General features: G+C 34.7%; 2 protein-coding genes across 2 annotated transcripts; one reads left to right on the forward strand and one right to left on the reverse strand.

Annotated features, from left to right (window-relative positions):
* Positions 1-1,741: 1,741 nt before the first annotated feature.
* Positions 1,742-12,164, reverse strand: LOC108326895 (5'-adenylylsulfate reductase-like 5). The gene is made up of 4 exons (XM_017560493.2): positions 11,827-12,164; positions 2,857-3,038; positions 2,473-2,597; positions 1,742-2,290 (listed from the first exon to the last, which is right to left on the reverse strand). The coding sequence occupies exons 1-4, from the start codon at positions 11,968-11,970 to the stop codon at positions 1,896-1,898; spliced, it is 846 nt and encodes a 281-aa protein (XP_017415982.1). The 5' UTR covers positions 11,971-12,164; the 3' UTR covers positions 1,742-1,895.
* A 4,604-nt stretch (positions 12,165-16,768) lies between these two features.
* LOC108329309 (tubulin alpha-3 chain) lies at positions 16,769-19,984 on the forward strand. The gene is made up of 5 exons (XM_017563468.2): positions 16,769-17,038; positions 17,857-18,071; positions 18,160-18,359; positions 18,793-19,301; positions 19,442-19,984. The coding sequence occupies exons 1-5, from the start codon at positions 16,926-16,928 to the stop codon at positions 19,749-19,751; spliced, it is 1,347 nt and encodes a 448-aa protein (XP_017418957.1). The 5' UTR covers positions 16,769-16,925; the 3' UTR covers positions 19,752-19,984.
* The last annotated feature ends 1,830 nt before the right edge of the window (positions 19,985-21,814 follow it).

A 21,814-nucleotide genomic window follows, 5' to 3' on the forward strand; every position in this document is an offset into this window, starting at 1 on the left:
TGAAGAGAAATGCGAAGAATGATTTAAACGGATTTGCGAGATACCTCATTTTTTTTATCACCCACGATGTTGCCCAGATTTGAGAGGATTATGTTTAAAAAGTCAGCTTTACCCTCAAGTCATTCTAAAATATCACAATCAAATAACGTATTCGATTATAACATTTTGATAATCGATTTTGGTTGATAATAAATAAAGAAAAACATGCATATATTCAGTTCTTTATTGTTGTATTCGATTCCACGTAAGCCATATTCGGTTACAGCTCCATTCACACATATAAAAAAGCTTGTATTCGATTCTCCATTTTATGTATTCAGTTCCCTTGTAAAAAATGCATCCTGTATTCGATTCCTTTATTTGATGTATTCGGTTTCCTTGTTTCAATTTGGTCATGTTTGCAGTGTGTCCTGCACCAAGCTTCGAGAGAACCATACCATACTGTATCTTGAATTGATTTGATATTTACTTTATCTTTTTGTGAGCTTCCAAAAAACTTTACCTATGTGAAATGGTGTTTATGCAATATTTAAGTCGAGATACAACTTCATCAACATGGATAATAACTTAAACCAAAACAAACAAAATAAAGGTGGGTACACCATCCAGAACTATAGTTTCTAGTGAAAAGTGAACGACAAAGAGGCTTTAGCTTTTGGCCTATATTATAGATCACCAAGGAATTAAGGTGTTGCTAATCAGTTAAAAATATTTTATGCGCGCAATTCTTTTATTTCAAAAAATATTATATTTTAAAAATAACTATTCTACTTTACTTAAATATTATATTTTTACATTTTAAAAATATTATATTACATTTAAAAATAAATTCATTTTACTAAACTATAATTTTTGTACATTTTTAAAATTAATTTTAATAATTAATGTCAATGTTTTACTCTTTATAAAAATTTTTACAATTAAATATAACATTAACAATTATCATTTTATATTACTTTAATAACTAGGGACATTTTGGTAATCTTCAATTTCTACCAATTAAATAAAAAAAATTTATTTGTTACATCAATCAAATCCTACACTAATTTTCATAAACTTTACTTCCAAATCTGTTCTCACTTACCTCCAAATTCACTCAAATAAATAACAAAAAATTCACCCTCAAATCCCTTCAAATTCATTCACTCACTCTCCCTCAAATCATCCCCTCCAAATGAACACAGCCTAAAATCTTTTAACAACTTCTATTAGCTTCTAGTAATACATTTAATATTTTTATCAACTTCTAATAACGCATTTAATATCCTACTTACAAATACTAAAAATTTCCATGATGTTTAAGAGTTGAAACAAATAGTAATTTACAAACATTCTTTTCTCTTAATCCACTGTCTCACAAGTGTAAAAATATTAAGATGGTGTTTCATTGGTGAGGTTATAAGAATATAAATGAAGGGAATGTACCTGTACATGTGTGTGTGACCAAACGTTCGTTCCATTTATAAACGTTGTAGACTATACTTTTTTCTAGCAATAAATCAAGTAAAACTAAATTCTGAAATATACTCATGAATAACTTTCATTAAAAAATTCTTAATTTAAGAAGAGGAGAAATCTTGGACGAAATACAATTCAAACTTGACAAAGCAAGCAAATAAAGAATATTACAGATTGCTATATGTTTTGATTTTACATTAAAAACATAGAAAGGATTCTAGGAAAAGTGAAAAAGCAAAAGAAATACCTGACTCAGTTTTAGTATCAATCACCTCTAAAAGAATTGAAAGACAGAAAAATAAAAGAACATCACATTAAACTCATAACGTGTATATACATTCAAAATTTACTAAGTTACTGATAAAACCTTCACTACCCTCTAAACGACTAGAACAACATGTCAACATTGTTAGTTCATACATTGCGATTTGAAACCATCACTTAGCTGAAGAATCACCAAGGGAAACAGAAGCCAGAGATGAGGCCCAAACTCTGGCACTCCTTGCCCTCTCATGAAAGCTCCTGCTTTTACAGAGTTCTAGCTTGGTCCAAATCCTCTTCACATCCATTACATGAAGAACACGTTCCATCACTTGGCCAAGCTTTTGAAAGCTCAGATGATTAACATAGGATGAACAGAATGCTTTGAGATGCGGCATAATCGTGGGAAATACAGAGAGAATAATTCTCAGACATAGAAACAATATCGATAATGCCAAGTAAGGTTCCCTTCTTGATATCTCTCCAAGGGAGAAGCCCTTTATAGTTGAATGTTCATCACTCATCAAGTTGCTTAGTTCACCAACAACAACCTTGTCCCTGGCTTCTAATCCTAGTATCAGACATGGTAAGGTTCATTACATTTATCACTCATTGAAGTTTGGAACACTCAATGCAAATGGCTCTACTTTTAAACATATCATCAACAACAAGCTACCAAATCATAACAAGGTGAAAAATGGTGGTACAGGAAATTCCACCCGACATCATAGACAAGATTTCGGACATGCTTACCTGTGTTTCTCGCATAAAATTCTACAAGGGAGTCATGATTGTTTGGACCATGATATCTCACTCTAGATGTCCGGTTCACCAGTAGTATTGCAGGCAAGCTATGGATTCCATATTTTGAATACAAGCTGCAGGGTAAAACACACATGACCATTAGACATTTATAAACTTTGACAAATTCATTATGCCATGTTCTTCAAATTATGTACAAATTACCGAGTAGCACACAACATAACAAACAACCTACTTTAATATTATTTCATGGCATAGCTTACCTGAGGCACTACTAAGCAAAGAATAAACCTAACTTCTGCAAATTGTATATATGTATACAGAAAAGGAAATAAATTTTATAATTGATACAAAAAAGGAGGGCTGGCTTCAAACCTTGGCAAAGCCGATGACTGTTCAAGTGCTACATGTTCTACTTGAGGAAACATAGAGCTAAGAATTTCAAATTCAGGAAGTATTCTGTGAGAAAAAGGACACCAGGAAGCATAGAAGAGCACAGAAACGTATCCAACCCTCTTTCTGCTAGACAAAACCCCTTCTATAAAGTTCCCATCCACCTGAACAAATCAAAACAATGAATAAAACACGTCACCTGATTGTACATAATGATACAAATTAACCAAAAATAACCAAATAAATCATCAAAACATATATCAATCTTCAAATTAATGTAACTATCAGCTTCAGTTATGGGGTTCAGAGAAAAATAAGCATTTCAAGAAACTCTAAATCAACAATGATGCATTAGAATCAAAGCCAAAAACCATCTATGGCCTAGACACCATCCCTTCAAAGATTGGTCTTAGAATTTAGGTTAAAAAACCTAACTCAATATAACATAATCAATATGTAAAGTACGAGTTATTGCTTCCCTCCAACACTCTCCCTCACATAGAGAACTAGACATTTTGATCTCATAGCAGATTGCCCAATAGGCCAAACAATAATGGTTAGGGTAAATTCTATTACCATTTCAAAATTTATGTTAAGATATAACTTAATTCTGCAAAATTGACTAGTAAGACAAGAGTTGTTATTATAGATATGCTTTATGATTCTTTTATTTTTTGCATTAACAAACAATAAAACGAACTGTAATATTTTCAGATTTACATATACCACGTATTACTACATGGACCATGTAGCCACCTCTACTCACACAAAGACAACAAGAACCTTAGAAGAAAAGCACGTTGCTGAAAGAAAAGAAAGCAAACATGATAACGAAGAAAGACACCTTAGAAGTTGGTACTGAGGGCCAGTAGCAAGGAAGAGCAGTTCCCAATTCCTTGAATCAGATATATCATTGAAGATTGAGTCAAAGGTTGAGAATTATCAATCAAGAGGGGTTCAATCACAATTTGCTCATTCCATGACCCTTACTCAATTTCAGTACTAGCAATTGATGAAAAATGACAATCACAACCTTGCAACAATCCTTCCACATCTTCTGCTACCCGAGAACAATCCTTTTTCAGGTGCTATCTTACCAAATCCTAATCCTGTCCCAATATCCAATCATATTAGGATTTTTTATTCGAGTACCAATAGTCGTATGCTTGTTCCTTAAGGAACTTCATTTCCCACAGACGTGATCTTCATAAAATTATTTCCCTCCGTAATAATCATGTCATATTTGTTCATTCTGTTGGAACTGTCAATTTGAATAATGATCTCATTGGAAAATGTTTTATATATTCCTAATTTCATGTCATCCTCATAAGTGAGTTCTCTATTACTCAATACAAAAAATTCTGTTCATTTTAGTGTTGATCCCTTTTATTTCAGGACCAGAAAAACTTGAAGAGGATTGGGAAGGGTGACTTGGTTCAAGGATTATGTTTGTACAATTCGTATCTACTTGCTCTAGTTCTTTATAAAATCCTATTACTCATGACTGTAATATTGTTTCTTCTGCCATTTGACATGCTAGACTAGGTCATATATCTTCCAAATGTATTGAACTCATTAATAAAGAATTCAATTTTGAATCTAATAATAATGATTTCTTTTGTGACATATGTCCTGTAGCTCAGCCAAGAAAATTATCTTTCAATACTCAGTAATTGTTTTACAAATTCTTTTGATTGGATACATTATGAGATTTGGGACCTCACTATACTCCCACTTATGATCATAAAAATGTATTTCCTAACTTTAGTTGATGATATGGCAGGTTCACATGGATTTATCTGCTCAAACAGAAATCAGAGACACCTATCATCCAGCAGCTATGCCTTGGTATAGACCGAATTTCAATCACACATCAAGAAATTTATATCTGACAAATCAGAAGAGTTGGCTTTAATCTTCTTCCAAAGAAACTCTTCAACAGTTCAGTTATGTAGAAAGGCCCCAACAAAATTATATGGCAAAAATGTAACATCAACACCTATTAAATGTTGGTAGATCTTTATATTCAATCCCAAATTCCTATTCAATTATGGGGAGAGTGCATCAAGACTGCAATTTTCCTTATAAATAAAAGAACTACTGATAGGATCTAAGGTAAGAGGATAGAAGAAAGAGGAAATGAGAGAGCAGTTAAGAAAGGCGGGAAAATGAGAGAGCGGTTAGGAAAGACGGGATGGGAGATCTTATATAAATATAGTTCTATTCATTGTTAGAAAGCATCTAGTCATATTCTTTTGTTTAGACAGGTCTTGGACCTTGTGAGGGGGGGTTAGGCTCCCGTTAGATGGTGGGAGGTTATGCTCCCAGATACTGATTGTACGCTACTTTCGTTGATGAGAATACAGATAATTCATTCTTTTCCAATTGTTTTTCTTTCTGTGATTGTGAGTGAGTAGTCATCGTTAGGTTTCATACTCAGAAACCTAACAAATTGGTCCGACCTGCCGGATCTAAATTGGAGGGAGAGGAAGATGGAAGGGAAGTTACATGCATTGGAGAACCGAATTGAAGGGAGGATGAGCGCATTGGAGATGGCGGGAGAAGAATTGAAGGCTGACAATATGGGCATTCGCCAAGACTTGAAAGAGCTAACACGAGTGGTAGAGGGGTTGGCGCGAAATCTGGAACGGAATTCGAAAGGAAGTCAGGGGTCCAATAATAACAATCGGCGGAGGAGAAGAGAGAGTTCGGAGAGGAGAAGAGAGAGCTCGGAGGAAGAATTGGAGGACGACCCAGGAGACGCACCACCTAATTGGGTGAAACGGGTAGAATTACCCACTTTCGAAGGGCTCGACCCGATGGGATGGATTGCTCGAGCGGAGAAATTCTTCGAGATTCAGAGGGTAGCGGAAGAGGAGAAGGTACAATTGGCGTATGTGAGCATGGAGGGGAGCGCTGGCTACCGCTTGGAAGGAGAAAGCCAAGAATCGTTCATGGGATGGTTTGAAGGAAGCCCTGGTGATAAGGTTTGGAACCATTGTTGAGTGGTTGACGGCATTGAGACAGACGGGGACGGTGGACGAGTATGTACAATACTTCAAGATATTGGCGGGTCGAACAAGGAGGGTGTCGGACGAGCAGTTGTTAGGATATTTTTTGGCGGGATTGCAAAAGGACATACGGAATCAAGTCCGACCGCATGACCCGCAGGACTTGATGGTGGCGATGCGAATCGCAAGGGATGTTGAAGAATTCCAGGGAAGCGAAAAGGAGAGGATGGCCGAATCCGAATAGGAGAGGACTGCTGGACCCGAACGGGAGAGAACCGCCGAATCCGAACGTGAAATGACGGTCGGAACCGAATGGTCTTACAGTTACAGTCACAGGCCGAACGGTCTTACAGTCAAAACGGTGTCCCAGTCATTGGTCGAGCGGTTCGAGGCCATAGAAGACCAGTCGTCTGGGGGACGAACGAACAGTGAGGTGACACGGTCCGAGGCTAATCGCTATAACCCAGGCCGATCGATTGTTGCCGAGTGGTCCGAGGCTTTGCGCAATTACCCAGGCCAATCGGGAGCCGCCAAGAGTGTGGGGTCAGTACGGAAGATGCACGGTCTGATAGGGGACCGAACGATATTGGCCATTAAAGGACGAACGGTAGCAGAACGAAGAGGAGAAGTAACTATAGACTGGGAAGATCTGGCAGCAACACTGTTCAAGGTTGTTAACGCGAGTCGAACGGTTGAAGGCAGGGGGAGGAGCCGAACGACATAAAGATAGGAAGAAGAGAGCCGAACGACATAAAGATAGGGAGAAAAGAGTCGAACGGTATAAAGATAGGGAGAAGAGAGCCGAACGGTAGAAGAAGTTAGTTTACAGGGAAGGATAAGAAGTTCCTCGCCTTCAAGTAAATAATGCAGACACGGAAAGGGTAACATAAATTTTATCTCTCAATTCGACCACCACCCAAGCCTCCAGACCGGAAGTTGCAGGTAGTAGCCAGCGGGTTCCCTTCCTGTGATAAGACCATATCACAATGCCATGGGCTCAAACTTCATTGTTCCAACCTTGAGGACAAGGTTGTTTTGCAACAGGGTGTAATGATAGGATCTAAGGTAAAAGGATAGAAGGAAGAGGAAATGAGAGAGCAGTTAAGAAAGGCGGGAAAATGAGAGAGCGGTTAGGAAAGGTGGGATGGAAGATCTTATATAAATATAGTTCTATTCATTGTTAGAAAGCAGCTAGTCATATTCTTTTGTTTAGACAGGTCTTGGACCTTGTAAGGGGGGTTAGGCTCCCATTAGATGGAGGGAGGTTATGCTCCCAGATACTGATTGTACGCTACTTTCGTTGATGAGAATATAGATAATTCATTCTTTTCCTTTTTTTTTTCTTGCTGTGATTGTGTGAGTGAGTTGTCATCGTTAGGTTTCATACTCAGAAACCTAACAACTACCTTCAATCTTAAACACAAAAGTCCTTTCCAAATTCTCTTTAAAAGAGACCCTTCTTATCAAGATCTTAGAAATTTTGGTTGTTTCATTTTTGCTTCAACATTACCCTTATATATAAATTCAGTTCAAGTGCCACAATTTGTGTGTTTATGGTTTATCCACTAGGCTACAAGGGATACATGCTTTACAACTCTTAAAGTCAAACCTTTATGATTTCCAAGGACGTTCAATTTCAAGAAAATATACTTCCCTTTCACTCTAGCAATAAAAATCAAACTTCAGATGATTCTTTTCCTAATACTCTGAACCCTCAACCTGCTTCAAACTCCATCAATCTACCCTTCTTGCACCTATTAGTTATGACATCAACACGTAATCTCATAGTGCACTTCCAAATTCCAATTAATTCAACTCATATTCTTAGAAGATCAACCAAAACCCTCAAACTCCCGACTCGTTTCAAAGTAGTGAGCCTACATACTACCATCAGGTTGTCAAATTTCCTGAATGGAGGAAAGCAATGCAAGATTAATTACTTGTCATGGAAGCCAACGGGGATGACCGATTGCTCCCCTACCTACTGATAAGCAATTATGGTTGCAAAGGTCAAAACCAAGGCAAATGGCCCTCTTGATATTCTAAAAGTTAGATTGGTGGAACAAGTGTATACTTGACAGCCTGGAATTGACTTTATAGATACATTCCGTCTGGTTGCTAAGTTAACTATTGTGAGAACTCTTTTTGCTATTGCTGCTGTTAAGAATTGGAATATCTAACAACTTGACATAAATAATGATTTTCTTAATGGAGACTGTTTGAAGAAGTCTAAATGAAACTACCCATGGGATACAAGCCTTAGGGTGAGAACTCAAATCATGGGGAGAAGTTAGTGTGCTGATTGAATAAATCCATTTATGCCCTCAAACAAGCCTTTAAGGCAATGGTTTTAGTAAGTTTTCTTCTAATCTTATTAACTCTCGTTTTTCTCAATCTTAAGATGATTATTCTGTTTTCATTCAAGGAAAAAATGAGGATTTTGAGGCTCTATTATATGCTTATGGCATATAGTTGTTGGACCAAATCCTAGCATTCTTACCAAATTTCAACAGCAATTGCAAAAAAATATTCAACCTGAAAATCGTTGGGGATCTGAAATATTTTTTGGGTTTGGAACTTGCTTATTCCAAGCAAGTTATTCTAAGTCAAACAAAATATGTGATCTCATTTAAAGACACTAGATACTTGGACTATAAACCAAGTAATTTTACTATGGAGACCCTTTTCTTGATCCTTCCCTGTTTAGGAGACTCATTGGAAAACTCTTCTATTTGACTATATCCAGGCCAGTGATATGCTTTATTGTAAATAGACTTAGTCAATTCATATCCAATCCTAGAAGACCGCACTTTGCTGCTATTCACCCTCAATGGAAGTATTTAAAAGCTACAGCCAGCCAAGGCCTTATTTTTTTTCCAGAATGTCTACTCTTTGCTTAAGGCATATGCTGGTGCAGATTGGGGAAATGTGATGATAATAGATAATCTAACATAGGATATTGTACATTTTGTGAAATACTCTAATCTCATTGAAATCAAACAAACAACATACTGTTTCAAGGTCTTCAGCAAAGTCAGAATACCGAGCTATGCAAATGCTTGGAATGAAATCATGTGGCTTACTTACCTTATAGCAGATTTTGGCATGAGAATGGAACCAAATTTTCTGTTTTGCAATAATCAAGCTGTAATGCATATTGCTTCTAATATAACTTTTCATGAAAGAAAGGACTAAGCATATTTAATTGGAATGTTATTTTACAAGGGAAAAAGTTGTTTAAGGCATCGGTCAGCCAGATCATGTCAAAGACTAAATAACAACTTGTTGACTTATTTACATAAGTTCTTCCTCAAACACCTTTATAGAGGGGCAACATTAATGATGAAGGACTGTATATACCCCAGAGATTGAATGAAATAGAATACTCTTTCTTCCTTTTTGGTTCTATCATTTTAACGTATGAGATAGGTATCATGTCCACTTTAGTTCATTATTTTGAAAACTATCTATGCACTGACAATACTGGTAAGTACCCTAAAATAAATGCAAAGTTGGTGTTAAAATTGCATAATCTATTAGATAGACAATACATAACCACTGATCTTGATTATTTAAGCCTCGCTAAGAATTTGACAACGATAAAAGCAAGTATTAATACAGATGAAACTTAGAACCATATTTTAAATTTAGCAAGTGAAAATAAAATCAATGGCACACTGCAATTAAATTGATGCTTGTGATTGTTAAACCAATAAACCAGAAGATTAAAGTTATTCCAATATTAGCCCGACTCATTCAGAGACCTATTCTGTTCTGTATGATATAAGTATAGGTCTTATGATAAACATAAGTATATCATAATATGGCAATTTTTAAAAACTTCTGGTACTGTATATTTAAATAATATTCAGAATAAAGTTAGAAGCTTAATATCAAATTATTTAACATATTAACTTCGGTCTAGTAATAAAGAGCCTATGTTCTTGAACACAATTATAAAGGCCACTCATTATTGGAAAGTGATTACTATAGTATAAATTTCTTTTCCTTTCTAGTTCTAATATTGTAGATGGAAAAAGCATAGCTGAAAGGGAAAACTCTACTAAAGGTGACTAGCGAGATCTTTAATGGAGATTAGTGCAAAGTTCACGAAAACTCCATACCATTAGCATAGTTACGAAAAAAGAAAAATTTCTTACTAACATATAGGTTAATTATGCTGCCACTGGTAGAACAATCTACGGCAATTACCCAATTACAAAGTTCAATCTCAACCACCCATATAAAATTTAGTTCCTTTCGTATCACCTTAAAATTGAAGATTGGGGATGAGTATTTCATACAATGTTTCATATATATAATCAATTTTCACCCTAGTTTTCAATATGTCAAAATGAAAAAAGGAATTTCTTTTTTCTTATTCTTTTCAGCAAGTTGGATTGGATAGATGTATTTTGTATTATATTAGAAAATAATTATAAGTCTAACTCAACCTTGATTTATAAAGTGAGGTCTGCACCACTTAGATACCATAATTTGGTCATATGAAAATTCTAATACAAGCCAACAAACTTCTCCAAGGTAGGCTTTCATACTATTGGACTTTAAATCTAACTTAAATATATAAAATCAGCTTGTAAGATAAAGATTGCCTCCACTTAATTATATATATATATATATATATATATATATATATATATATATATATTTTGTTTTGCTAATAGATTATGAAACAAAAGGCTCAACAACTGGAGAAACTAATTTGAGGGCGTGTCTGTAGTTGCAGTGGAAATGAATTGCTTGAAATAATCAAAATGTCACCTATTTCACAAGGAAGGTAGTTCTTTTCATTCGAAAGATTTCACTGGGATTAAATTTTTCCAACAACAGACTTTGATGATAAGTGTCTCATTCTGCATTTAGAAGATCTTCAAGGAGATAACATAACAGTGCTTGCTAGGTTAAAAAATGCATTACATGACATATGATGTGTAAACAATGCAATGTTTAAACAGCATTTTTTGCAATTTCATCATCAACGCTATAACTTGTGCCTTGTTTGGTTTAAACTCAGTGTACTTAAAGGAAAGGAAAAAGAAGAAGGGAAAACGCATTTTTTGTCTTGTTCATAAGCTAAAATCAACCTATGCATCTTAGTTTGTGGAGAAGCTGATTGCAAACAACTATAAAAGTCTAATACATAAGTTGATTTTAACTCAAGCTAGAAGCTCAATTCACTCCTGTAGATGCTTTTGAAGAAATTCATCCAAATATTTAAAACAAAACAAGTAAAAATGATACTAGAACATGTAAAAAAAACCAATCAATTACACCTCAGTTTTCAGTCTGTTAAGCAATGTAGTCTATTTGTTTTTCTCGATGCCTGTCATTGGACCACAGAAAAATTCCTAGGAAGGAATCAATTAGACCCTAATCTTAATCTCACAGCAATTACCTTCTCTAACTAACCCTCATGCTTACATGAATCAATATGGTCAAAAGCAAAAATAAACAAGAATTAGTTGTGTCCAAATATATAGCTGCTTTTCCTTCTTTAATGGAAGTTTTGTAGGACCTTGACATCACAATGAATTCCGTCATTTGATTTGAATTGGAAAAGCACTTCTAACAAACCTAATCAACCCACTGTCCTTCAACGTTATACCTTCAACTTTCCTCCACAATCACAAATTTCCCAAAATGATTCCCACATAGTTTGGCATAAGATGGCAGCCAACCCAACACCTAATATTCCGATTCCCCATTTTCAAATTATCAAAGCAGAACCTTATTCTTCAAAAGAGGACAACCATGAATCCAAACACCATTAATCACACGAAAAGCAAGAAGCCATAAAATCAAAGACATCATATAAACGAACAAAAGCAAATTCCCACAATGAGAATCACTCCAAAGAACAAAAGAAGATGCCAAGAAAGAAAATTTAGAAGAGGCAGTGACAGTGGATAGAGAGAGGCACCTGAAGAGGAGGGTTAGGGGAAACGGTGAGGGAACATTGTGAGTGAAGATCATAGAGAAAGGAAGCAGAAGGTAGAGAAGTAGAGGAATAGGATGATGGCAGAAGAGAGAAACAAGTGATGAAGAGAAGAAGTGAAGTGGCCATTGAAAGTTGAAGAAGCTAAGAAAGGTGTGTTATTTATTATGTGTAGAGTGAAAACAAGAGTGTTAGAACAGAAACCAACGGGTCTAAAGGGAAAAAGAAAGTAGAAAAACGTGTTATGTTGTGTTTGTTTGTGGTATGTTGTTGGCGTTGTTGATGCCTCTTCTCATGTCTCTATCTATGGATTCAATAGTATCTTGGGTCAAGATGAAGTTGGATGGTAAAGACATGGCTAAGTTGGGTTTGTTTGGTTTGGTACCTCATTCTAACAAGGAGTCCAAGAAAGTAGGAACCTACTTTTCCTACTACATTTCACTAAAGGGTCTTCTTTTCTTTCCCTGTTTTATCAAAAAAAACCCAATTTTTATAATGTTTTGTCATTGCCACCTTTCTCATTAAGATAAAAGCTTCACACTCATTATTCTCACTGTCGGAAATGGTTCTGAGTTACTTTTCTTGGAATAATTTCTAATAAATTTTTAATCAAGTATAAGAAAATGCATTATTAGATCCTCTTAAAAGAAAATCCCATGATTTGATAGATATTATTCGCTCTGTTAATATTTTTTTTTTCATGTTCTCTCTTCACTTTTGTTTATGACCTTTACCACAACTACATCCAGGTTGAAGGAGTAAGATATTCAGTACTTTTGTTTAATCAGAATTTAGTTGTTTAGAGTAAGTTTATGTTTTAATTAAAATCTTTCTAGTTTGAATGTTTTTAAATTTATTTGTGAATATTTTGAAGTTTTACGGTTTTTTAGTTAACATATTGTTATCTAAAGTAATTCGTCTTTGATTGTGTTCTTTTGTTGTTTTGGTAATATTCATATAGATATCTTCCGTTTTTCTTGTCTTTTGCTTTGAATAGAAGAAACTGGCATGAGAAGTAAGTTATTTAATAGTCGAAAATTAAGTTTATACATTGGATTGAATTTTTATTAAGAAAAATATTATTGATAAGAATTTTGTAATAATGAAATTGAAATATATACATGATAAAGTAGAGTTTAGAAATAAGAATAGAGTTTATTTAAACTTGCGAAATTAAGATGATCTGTTATCTGTTTTTTACCTAATTAAATGTTGTACAGCAACAAAAATATTCGTAGTGTTGTTTTTCATTTCCATTTTCCAACATTGTGATAGTCTTGAATGTTGTTGTAATCTTAAATTTGATTGATGACAAATAAATAAGACTAAAAGAGAAAAAAAGAAGTCAAATAACTTAATTATAAGGTATTTGACAGGAACAAGATAGTTGACATTTCACAAAATTATTTAAAATTACATATAATTTGTGTTAGTATTCCAATTATTGAAAACTTTAAAAATATTAAATTTACAAGTATTTCATTACTCATGTATTATGAAATTTGTTGTTTTTTATTATCATTTTATTGGGATTTTGAATGTGAATTTGTAAATGGGCGACAAGATTTTAGTGATGGCTCGAAAGTTTTTTATAGTTTGGAATTGGATTCTTTGTTACTCAGAGGGCGAGATTCATCTGCAAAAGACTCTTTGAGGTTTAAGTTAGTAAGAAAGTTTAGGATCTTTATAAATATAATGAGTGTGCATAATTATGAAGTGAGTATTCGTTATAAAATACTTGTTGTATTTATAAGATTAACATGAACAATGGATCTATATTCCTATTGGAATAATATTTACCTCAAGTATATAGTAACAGTGTAATTAATAATAACATAATGATACCTCATTATAAATAATAACCATAATACCAAACTATTAAGATTAGTTATGATATGTGGATATTGCTCCAATAGACATAGGTTTGGGCTGATCTAGAATGAAGAAGCTTAATAGGCTTTGTTGGCTCGTGCTCTTTAGTATGTCTATTGAGTCAAGTAGGAACATAAGACCCCTAGTCTCGGAATTTGATTTCGCATACGTGATTGTGATTGTGTTTGATCTCTTGGTCGGGCCTTTGTCGACTTGTATAGTTTGTAGGTGAATTGGCCTTTCGGCCAATCTTCGCAAGTGGATTTGCCCTCTAGTCGAGCTCATATGTGGATTGGCCCTCTAGCCGAGCTCGTTTGAAAGTTGTTGTGTAAGAATAGTCCTTCCAACTTATGTTGCAGACATGAGAAAAGCTTATGTTAGGTAGTTGGCTCTATTAGTGTTGTTGACTTCAGGCAGGCTTTTCTTAGTACTGTCGACTTTAGGTAGGCTTTGCTTAGATGCTATTGACTTTAGACGAGCTTCGCTTTGATGCTACAGAATTTAGACAAGCTTCGCTTTGATGCGGCCAACTTTAGGCGAGCTTCGCTGTCATGCAACCGACTTTAGACGAGTTTTGTTGGGTATTGGACTTGGACTTGGACTCATACTTGGATTCCCAACAATCTCCCCCTCAAGGGTGAGTCCCTTCCACATAGGTACACTCTCCTTCTGGCAGAAGTATTCCCAACCAACTACAACCACGAGTAGCTCTTTCCAACATCTTAACGAGACTTGCTTACTTGAATACCCTTTGCTAGGAAAACTTTTGGTATAGGGACCATTATACTCGTTTGATTCGGTCACCAAGACGAACCATCGACTCTGATACCATTATTGGGTCATCGAGGAGGAGGTTCACCGGGGAGAGACAATACCAAAGAGATATGAGTCCAACCATATAATGGATTAACACCACTCTCTACCCAAAACATTAAGACAATGAGTCTTTCACCTTTATATAATGTTCTACTTTCTTACTTCTATCTCAACACTTACATATCTTATGTTCTTGTGACATTTCATCAAGTATATGCTATTTTGTTTTGGCTAATATCCTCAACTTGTCATGTTGAAGAACTTCTTTGAAATTCCTTCGTAGTATTGACAACACCAAATTAAGCATACAATGAAGAAACTATGAGAGAATTTTTTTTTTTCAATTTTATATTGATTTCAATGAATCACAAGTGAGTTCAAGTCAAGTCCTGTATATAACAAAAGTGTTAAGAAATGGTTCTAAGTAACAAAATAATAAGATAACATTATAAGTTATTTTTTGTACTAGTGAAACAAACATCTTACATATCATATCCTTATAATCAAACAAGGTGAAAAATTGTATAAATCTAGAGAAAGATGTTGTGTATTTTCTTTAAACAAACAAGGATATCTTATTCAAAAGATAATTATTTCTCATATTTTATCAAGCTCCTTTGTCATCCTTTCAGTAATTCTTCCTTGATTATTATATTCTTCATTTGCATGCTCTTTTCATGCTAACGTGAGGCTGGGAGGCTAATTTGTATGGAGAGTTTAGTTCTTGGTGATGGTGTTAGGTTATAGGTATCATGAGAAGTGGTTGTAGGCGTTGCAAATGGTCAATGGTAGGAGGCTAATTCTTGCTGTGGTGCTGGTTTTTGGATGGTTAGTTTGGTGGTGAGGGTGACAATGATAATGATTGTGGGATGAAAAATAATTTTACATCATTTAGATCTACATTAGCTGAATAACTCATGAAGACCATATTTTTTTAACCTATGTAAAATGTGTAACTTATAATATCTTATTGCTAAAGTTTTATTAAATTATTGAACATATACATTACAAATTTATTACACATTGTTGGGATTTAAATATGAAGATAAAATTCTATATTAAGTGAAAATGGATCCGGGTACAGAATGAGAAAATTTTATAATTTAAAATTCTGGACTAACATGATATCAAATTTACTTATATAATTAAAACATAACATAAATGTCTAACCACTAGTCAAGGTATCTATCTGAGTGCTAATTTCCTACTCTGCACAATGTTCTAGACAAAGTTTGCTGGCCCACATAAAAGTACATAATTTCATGGATATAGAGCTTCTTCATTAGCTTTGCTTACTGAACATTCTCAGTAACACTAGATTTTGTTATGATTGATATTCTGCTATAACACTGATTTTGGTAGGAACTGTAACTGTACCATGTACTCTACCATGTCTCCATCTTGTCCCATACCATAACTAATGCATAAAGGTGTAGAAATAGAAATTAAATCTTCACCAATGATAATAATCATTAAACACATAAAAGGGCACAGTAATCAACCAATCATTACAAACATAAGAAGTAATTAAGGTCTGGTTTAGTTATATTTTTCTGATGTTAGAATAGCTAATAATTTAAACTATCACTCAATTATTATCATCCAACACGTGGTGCTTTTGTAATGAAAAATCTGTTCATTATACAAAAATATCTTATTCGATCACTTGAATAGAAACATGGAGGAGAAACGTCAACAGCTGTGTAACCGTACCAGCCAGCCCCAATGGAAAAAGATGTGTCACAAGTTGAGATGGATACTGCATAAGAAATATAGATATTTTCAGAATATATGCATATATATAAAAAATTGTTTAAAAGATTCAAATATAGTATTACTTATCAGCGAGATGTTATTATTCTATATAAGTTGTAGTTTAAGTAATAAATATTGAGAATATAAAGAATTTTACAGTGTCATTTTTTATGACAAATTACTATTAGATTTATTAAATTTTATAACAGTTTTAAAATACAACAATTATAATTGTTAACTAGTTCAAACAGTAAAAAATTATATTTTCCCTGCTTTGAAGAAATATGAAATAACAGCAAAGAAGACAAGGACTTGTGTCCCATAAGATAAGTTGGAAAACCGACCAAAAGCATGGACCCCTTCAACCCCCACTGTGCAGTTATTTATCTCCAAATGAAGGTCCCCTTCTTTCATTATTACAAAAACTCACTCCAATAATTTAAGATATTCATCAATTCTTATAATTTCTACCCACTTGACTTTTTTCTCCATCCTTCACATGTGTTTATGTGTCCAGCTGTTCTAACTCCAAAGATATAAAAACAAATATCAAGGAATCTTCTTTGCTTTCTCTCCTTCCAGTTTGCTCCTCCTTGTGACTTTTGTTTGCATCACACAGAGAAGCTGATAATACACAGAAGATGAGAGAGATCATTAGCATTCATATTGGACAAGCTGGAATTCAGGTGGGAAATTCATGTTGGGAGTTGTATTGCCTTGAGCATGGAATTAACCCTGATGGCACGATGCCTAGGTACGCTGCTTTCTACGATCATTACTGTTTTATGTGTTCTTTACACGAATTCTGCATAGGGTAGGTTGTCTCTTCATGAAAGTGTTGATCCTTTCGGTCTTTTGACTGTGGTGTACGTTTTCACTCAATTGTTGCCTTGAATATCAGAAAGCTTAATTTGATCTATCTTTAACTTGGTCTACTTGATCAGCTAGATGCAATCCAGAAACTTCACATGTTTTCGAAAGTGATTATTGGTAGTTTACCTTTTTTATTGTTTTCATCGAGGATCTTCGGTTTGATGTGGTTTAAATCATAATGTTAAGCTTGATCGTGTCATGTTTATTTCTTTATTACGTTTCCTCCATTTTTATGGCATGTCTGTTGTGAAACATCTTAGTATACAAAAATGACTCAGTTTATATTACACTGTTGTAACTGTGACAAGGAAAGGAATAAATACTGCCTTTTCTGAAGACTTCTTTTACATAAATTCCATTATGTAGAGCACTCTGCCAAGTAGGATTGTCTCTTGAATTTGGATCAACGCATTACAACTCCAATCTGCAGTTACATTTTAAATGTAATTTGGAATTTTATAATTTAATTTGCTAATGTTGTTTCCATTTGTGTTTTCCATTATTTGGTTGAGATGTTGTTAGGTCTTGCTGGGGTGTTATTTGGGGGCCAAATACATATTGTATGAATTTGATCACTTTCTAAGCTTCTAATTTCTCATTACCCTGAAACTGAAACTTAATTTTTGTTTTGACGAATCCATTCAGATTATTTTTCCCTTTTCATTGGTACAAATAATTGTCATGTCTATCTTCTTGCAGTGATACCACAGTTGGGATTGCACATGATGCTTTCAACACCTTCTTCAGCGAGACTGGATCTGGCAAGCATGTTCCAAGGGCTTTATTTGTTGATCTGGAACCTAGTGTTATTGATGAAGTAAGAAGTGGTGATTACAGACAACTATTTCACCCTGAGCAATTAATTTCTGGCAAGGAAGATGCTGCTAATAACTTTGCAAGGGGACACTACACTGGTAAGTCAAATTCTGATGCAGGACAAAATTGATTATTCACTGCCTTGTTTAGCTGGATAATGCAACTTATTGAGTACCTATGGTGCAGTTGGAAGAGAAATTGTTGAACTGTGCCTTGATCGTATCAGAAAATTAGCAGACAATTGCACTGGTTTGCAAGGATTCTTGGTTTTTAATGCGGTTGGTGGTGGTACTGGTTCTGGTTTGGGATCATTACTGTTGGAACGTTTGTCTGTGGATTATGGAAAGAAATCTAAACTTGGTTTTACCATCTACCCTTCTCCTCAGGTATTTTCTTAAAATCGTTGAAAAAATTTGGAAGTAAAATTATCTGTTTGTGAAGCATCATCAAACACTTGTTAACATCCTTTTGTCTTGCTGATTTTCTATTCTTTGATTCAGGACAGTGTTCCTGTAAGGAACATATTTCTACCCTAAGTAATCAAATTCAATTGGAAACAAATGCAATAAAATGTAGTAGGATGTTCCCTATTATACTTTTTAATATTCTAATACGCGATGTAACAATGTCATAAAGAAAACTACCCAGTAGGCTTATTTGCTAGATATACAGATACTTTTTCATTTGTTGCTCTACATTCTCTTGGGATTTCTTGTGTTCGTTAACTCGTGTTTTATAGTTTGCTTATTAATTGTTTTTGGTATATTGTTGTTGATTATCCATGTGGAAGCCCTGATGATAGTACTGTTTATCATACAGGTATCTACTGCAGTTGTTGAACCTTACAACAGTGTCCTTTCCACACATTCTCTTCTTGAGCACACTGATGTGGTTGTGCTTTTGGACAATGAAGCAATATATGATATCTGCAGAAAATCATTGGATATAGAAAGGCCAACTTACACTAACCTGAACCGTTTGATATCTCAAATTATCTCTTCCTTGACCACTTCCTTAAGATTTGATGGTGCAATTAACGTGGACATTACTGAGTTCCAGACTAATCTTGTGCCATATCCCCGTATCCATTTCATGCTTTCATCTTATGCCCCTGTAATATCTGCTGCAAAGGCGTACCATGAACAGCTTTCTGTTCCTGAGATCACCAGTGCTGTTTTTGAGCCATCAAGTATGATGGCTAAGTGTGATCCAAGACATGGCAAGTACATGGCATGCTGCCTGATGTATCGCGGGGACGTCGTTCCCAAAGATGTAAATGCATCCGTTTCAAATATCAAGGCAAAGAGAACTGTTCAGTTTGTTGACTGGTAATTATACTTCCTTGGAATGCCATTGTTTAGAATGTGTTCTTTTTAGCCAATGTTAGCTAGTTTTGAGACATGTTCTGGAGTTTTTCATTTTTCTTGAAACAAAAATCTTATAGGATGATTTTGGTGGCAAATTTTAGGTGCCCTACTGGTTTCAAGTGTGGTATCAACTACCAGCCTCCAACAGTAGTACCAGGAGGTGATCTTGCCAAGGTGCAGCGAGCGGTGTGCATGATAAGTAACAACACAGCTGTTGCTGAGGTTTTCTCGCGCATTGATTACAAATTTGACCTCATGTATGCTAAGAGGGCGTTTGTCCACTGGTATGTGGGTGAAGGGATGGAAGAAGGTGAATTCTCTGAAGCCCGGGAAGATCTTGCTGCTCTTGAAAAGGACTATGAAGAGGTTGGAGCAGAAGGAGAAGAAGAAGAAGCTGAGGAGAGTTATTGAAATCTTCATCATCACTATCTACTGTCTATCCTTGTTCATTGTTTTTTAAGCATCATTGTGTTGTGTACTAGCTCTGTTCTTACTGTTGTTTCATATTGAAGTGTTGAGTGAGACCATTGTTTTTCTCACCAGCAGCAGCCATGTATTTGCCATTCTGAAATACTTGCATTTTCTGTTTCAGTGAAAGTAAATGACAGGATAGGAACGCTGCAATTTCCATCATTTAAAATAAACCAGATGTTTATATTTTGCAGCTTTTAAAATATATCAAAAGAAACCGAGGAACTGCAGATACAAATTGGCTATACAGTGTTTTCTGTCCGTGGAAGGTCAGTTAGGATTAGAGTTTACTGATAAACTATAATTATGTAAATCAATACTTTCAAATGGTGATTGACATCTTAACTAGCCAATACTAAACCACAGCTTATGTTGCATGCAACTTCTGCTTAGCTTTTAACGAGATTGGTGTTACAAGTATTACACGGAACACCATTATCAGTGGTTGAGATTTTCTCCTGTAGTTAGTTAGTTAGACACATGACAACACTAGCATAAATAAGAATATCTTCTAATCATCCAGCATCTTTTAGCAATTCTATTAATACAATGAGTTACTTCAATGCAAGTCCTCTCTTGTTCTTTGAGCTCTAATTATGTATGGTCACATCAACTTGGTGTGATTTGTCTGTCTTCTCAAATTTCTGATAATTAACTGGTGGGAAAATGAAGAGGTGAAAAAGGGTAGTGTATTTGGCGCAATATGATGCAATAGCATTACCTATATTCGTGTTCACTCCACCAATCTTAACCTCCCAGTAAATCCAGAAACAAACTATCTTGATATGGAGAAATTCTGTATTGCAAAACCAACTGTTTGAGGAAGGAAACAATTTCAAGATCTGTGGTTCCACTTCTACACTTCAATGATATTCATCATTGGTGGAAAATATTGTTCCATGATTAAAGAGAAAAATGAGAAATGTGACGAAAAAAAGTTCCCTCCATCTGTATTGAGTGGAAGACTTGAAGTCCACCATGCATGAATATTATAATAGTGATGTTACATAGCATGAAACAAGCCTTTGTTATTTACCAAGTCACTTGTTTGGTAAAAAAGAACTTGACTTCTATGCCTTTGTAGGCTCCGCACAAGCTATTTCTTTTTCACTTAAGAGACTATGACCAGACCTATGACCACCAGGTTTAGACGGGATTTGTCTCCTCTCATGTTCTGTAGTGTTAAATTTGACATCTTCAACAAAATAAATATGTCACCAGCCTATCCTTATCAATAAATATTTCTATTCATTTTCTTTTGTAAATATTTGCTGAACTATTCCTTGTAAGCATGCCTATAAGATTGGTTCTTTATTCCTTGCTGGTCTCTTATGCTGACGAGTTTTGGTCTAGAATTTTTCATCTGTTTTATACCAATTACATGACATGGAGTTTGTCTCTTCTTGAAACTCATTATACCAACATAAAATACTCTTAGATAAAAACAAATCACTGTCTAGCTTTTTCCATTAATTCAGAGTTTAGCAATTGGTAATATCTACTTGGCTGTTTTAGCGTGTTATTTTTGGTTGCTAAGTCTCAATGAGCCTTCACAAGCCAAATGGAAGAAAGCAGAGTAGAGTACTAATAAAAGGGAATTCTGGGGCTACAAGACCAAGTAAGATGTTACCTTATCCTTGGATGTGATCTGTAATTTGATTTCAGTCCTATCACTTAATCTCCAAAGTTATAAAATAAAGTTTCTGAAGTTAAATCATTTCTATGATGGTTCACCCGCTAATGTTTGGGACAAGAGAATGAGACAAATTCTGTATCTATAATTGATTGGGGTAAATAATGAATAGCCAAAGCAAATTACCAAAAGGCATGAGTTATGAAAAAGCAATTGGACCAAAATCTGAGAAGATACGGAAGCATATTTTCCATTAATTACTAACAAAGAAAACATAGTACTTGTCCCTTTCATGTGTAGAGGAAATTAATGTGATTCTACTGTTTACCCATGTAAATCAACGTGAATAGTCATTTTGATTTTGGCTCTA

The sequence above is a fragment of the Vigna angularis genome, chromosome 2, assembly GCF_016808095.1.
Source record: "Vigna angularis cultivar LongXiaoDou No.4 chromosome 2, ASM1680809v1, whole genome shotgun sequence".
Classification (NCBI taxonomy): Eukaryota; Viridiplantae; Streptophyta; class Magnoliopsida; order Fabales; family Fabaceae; genus Vigna; species Vigna angularis.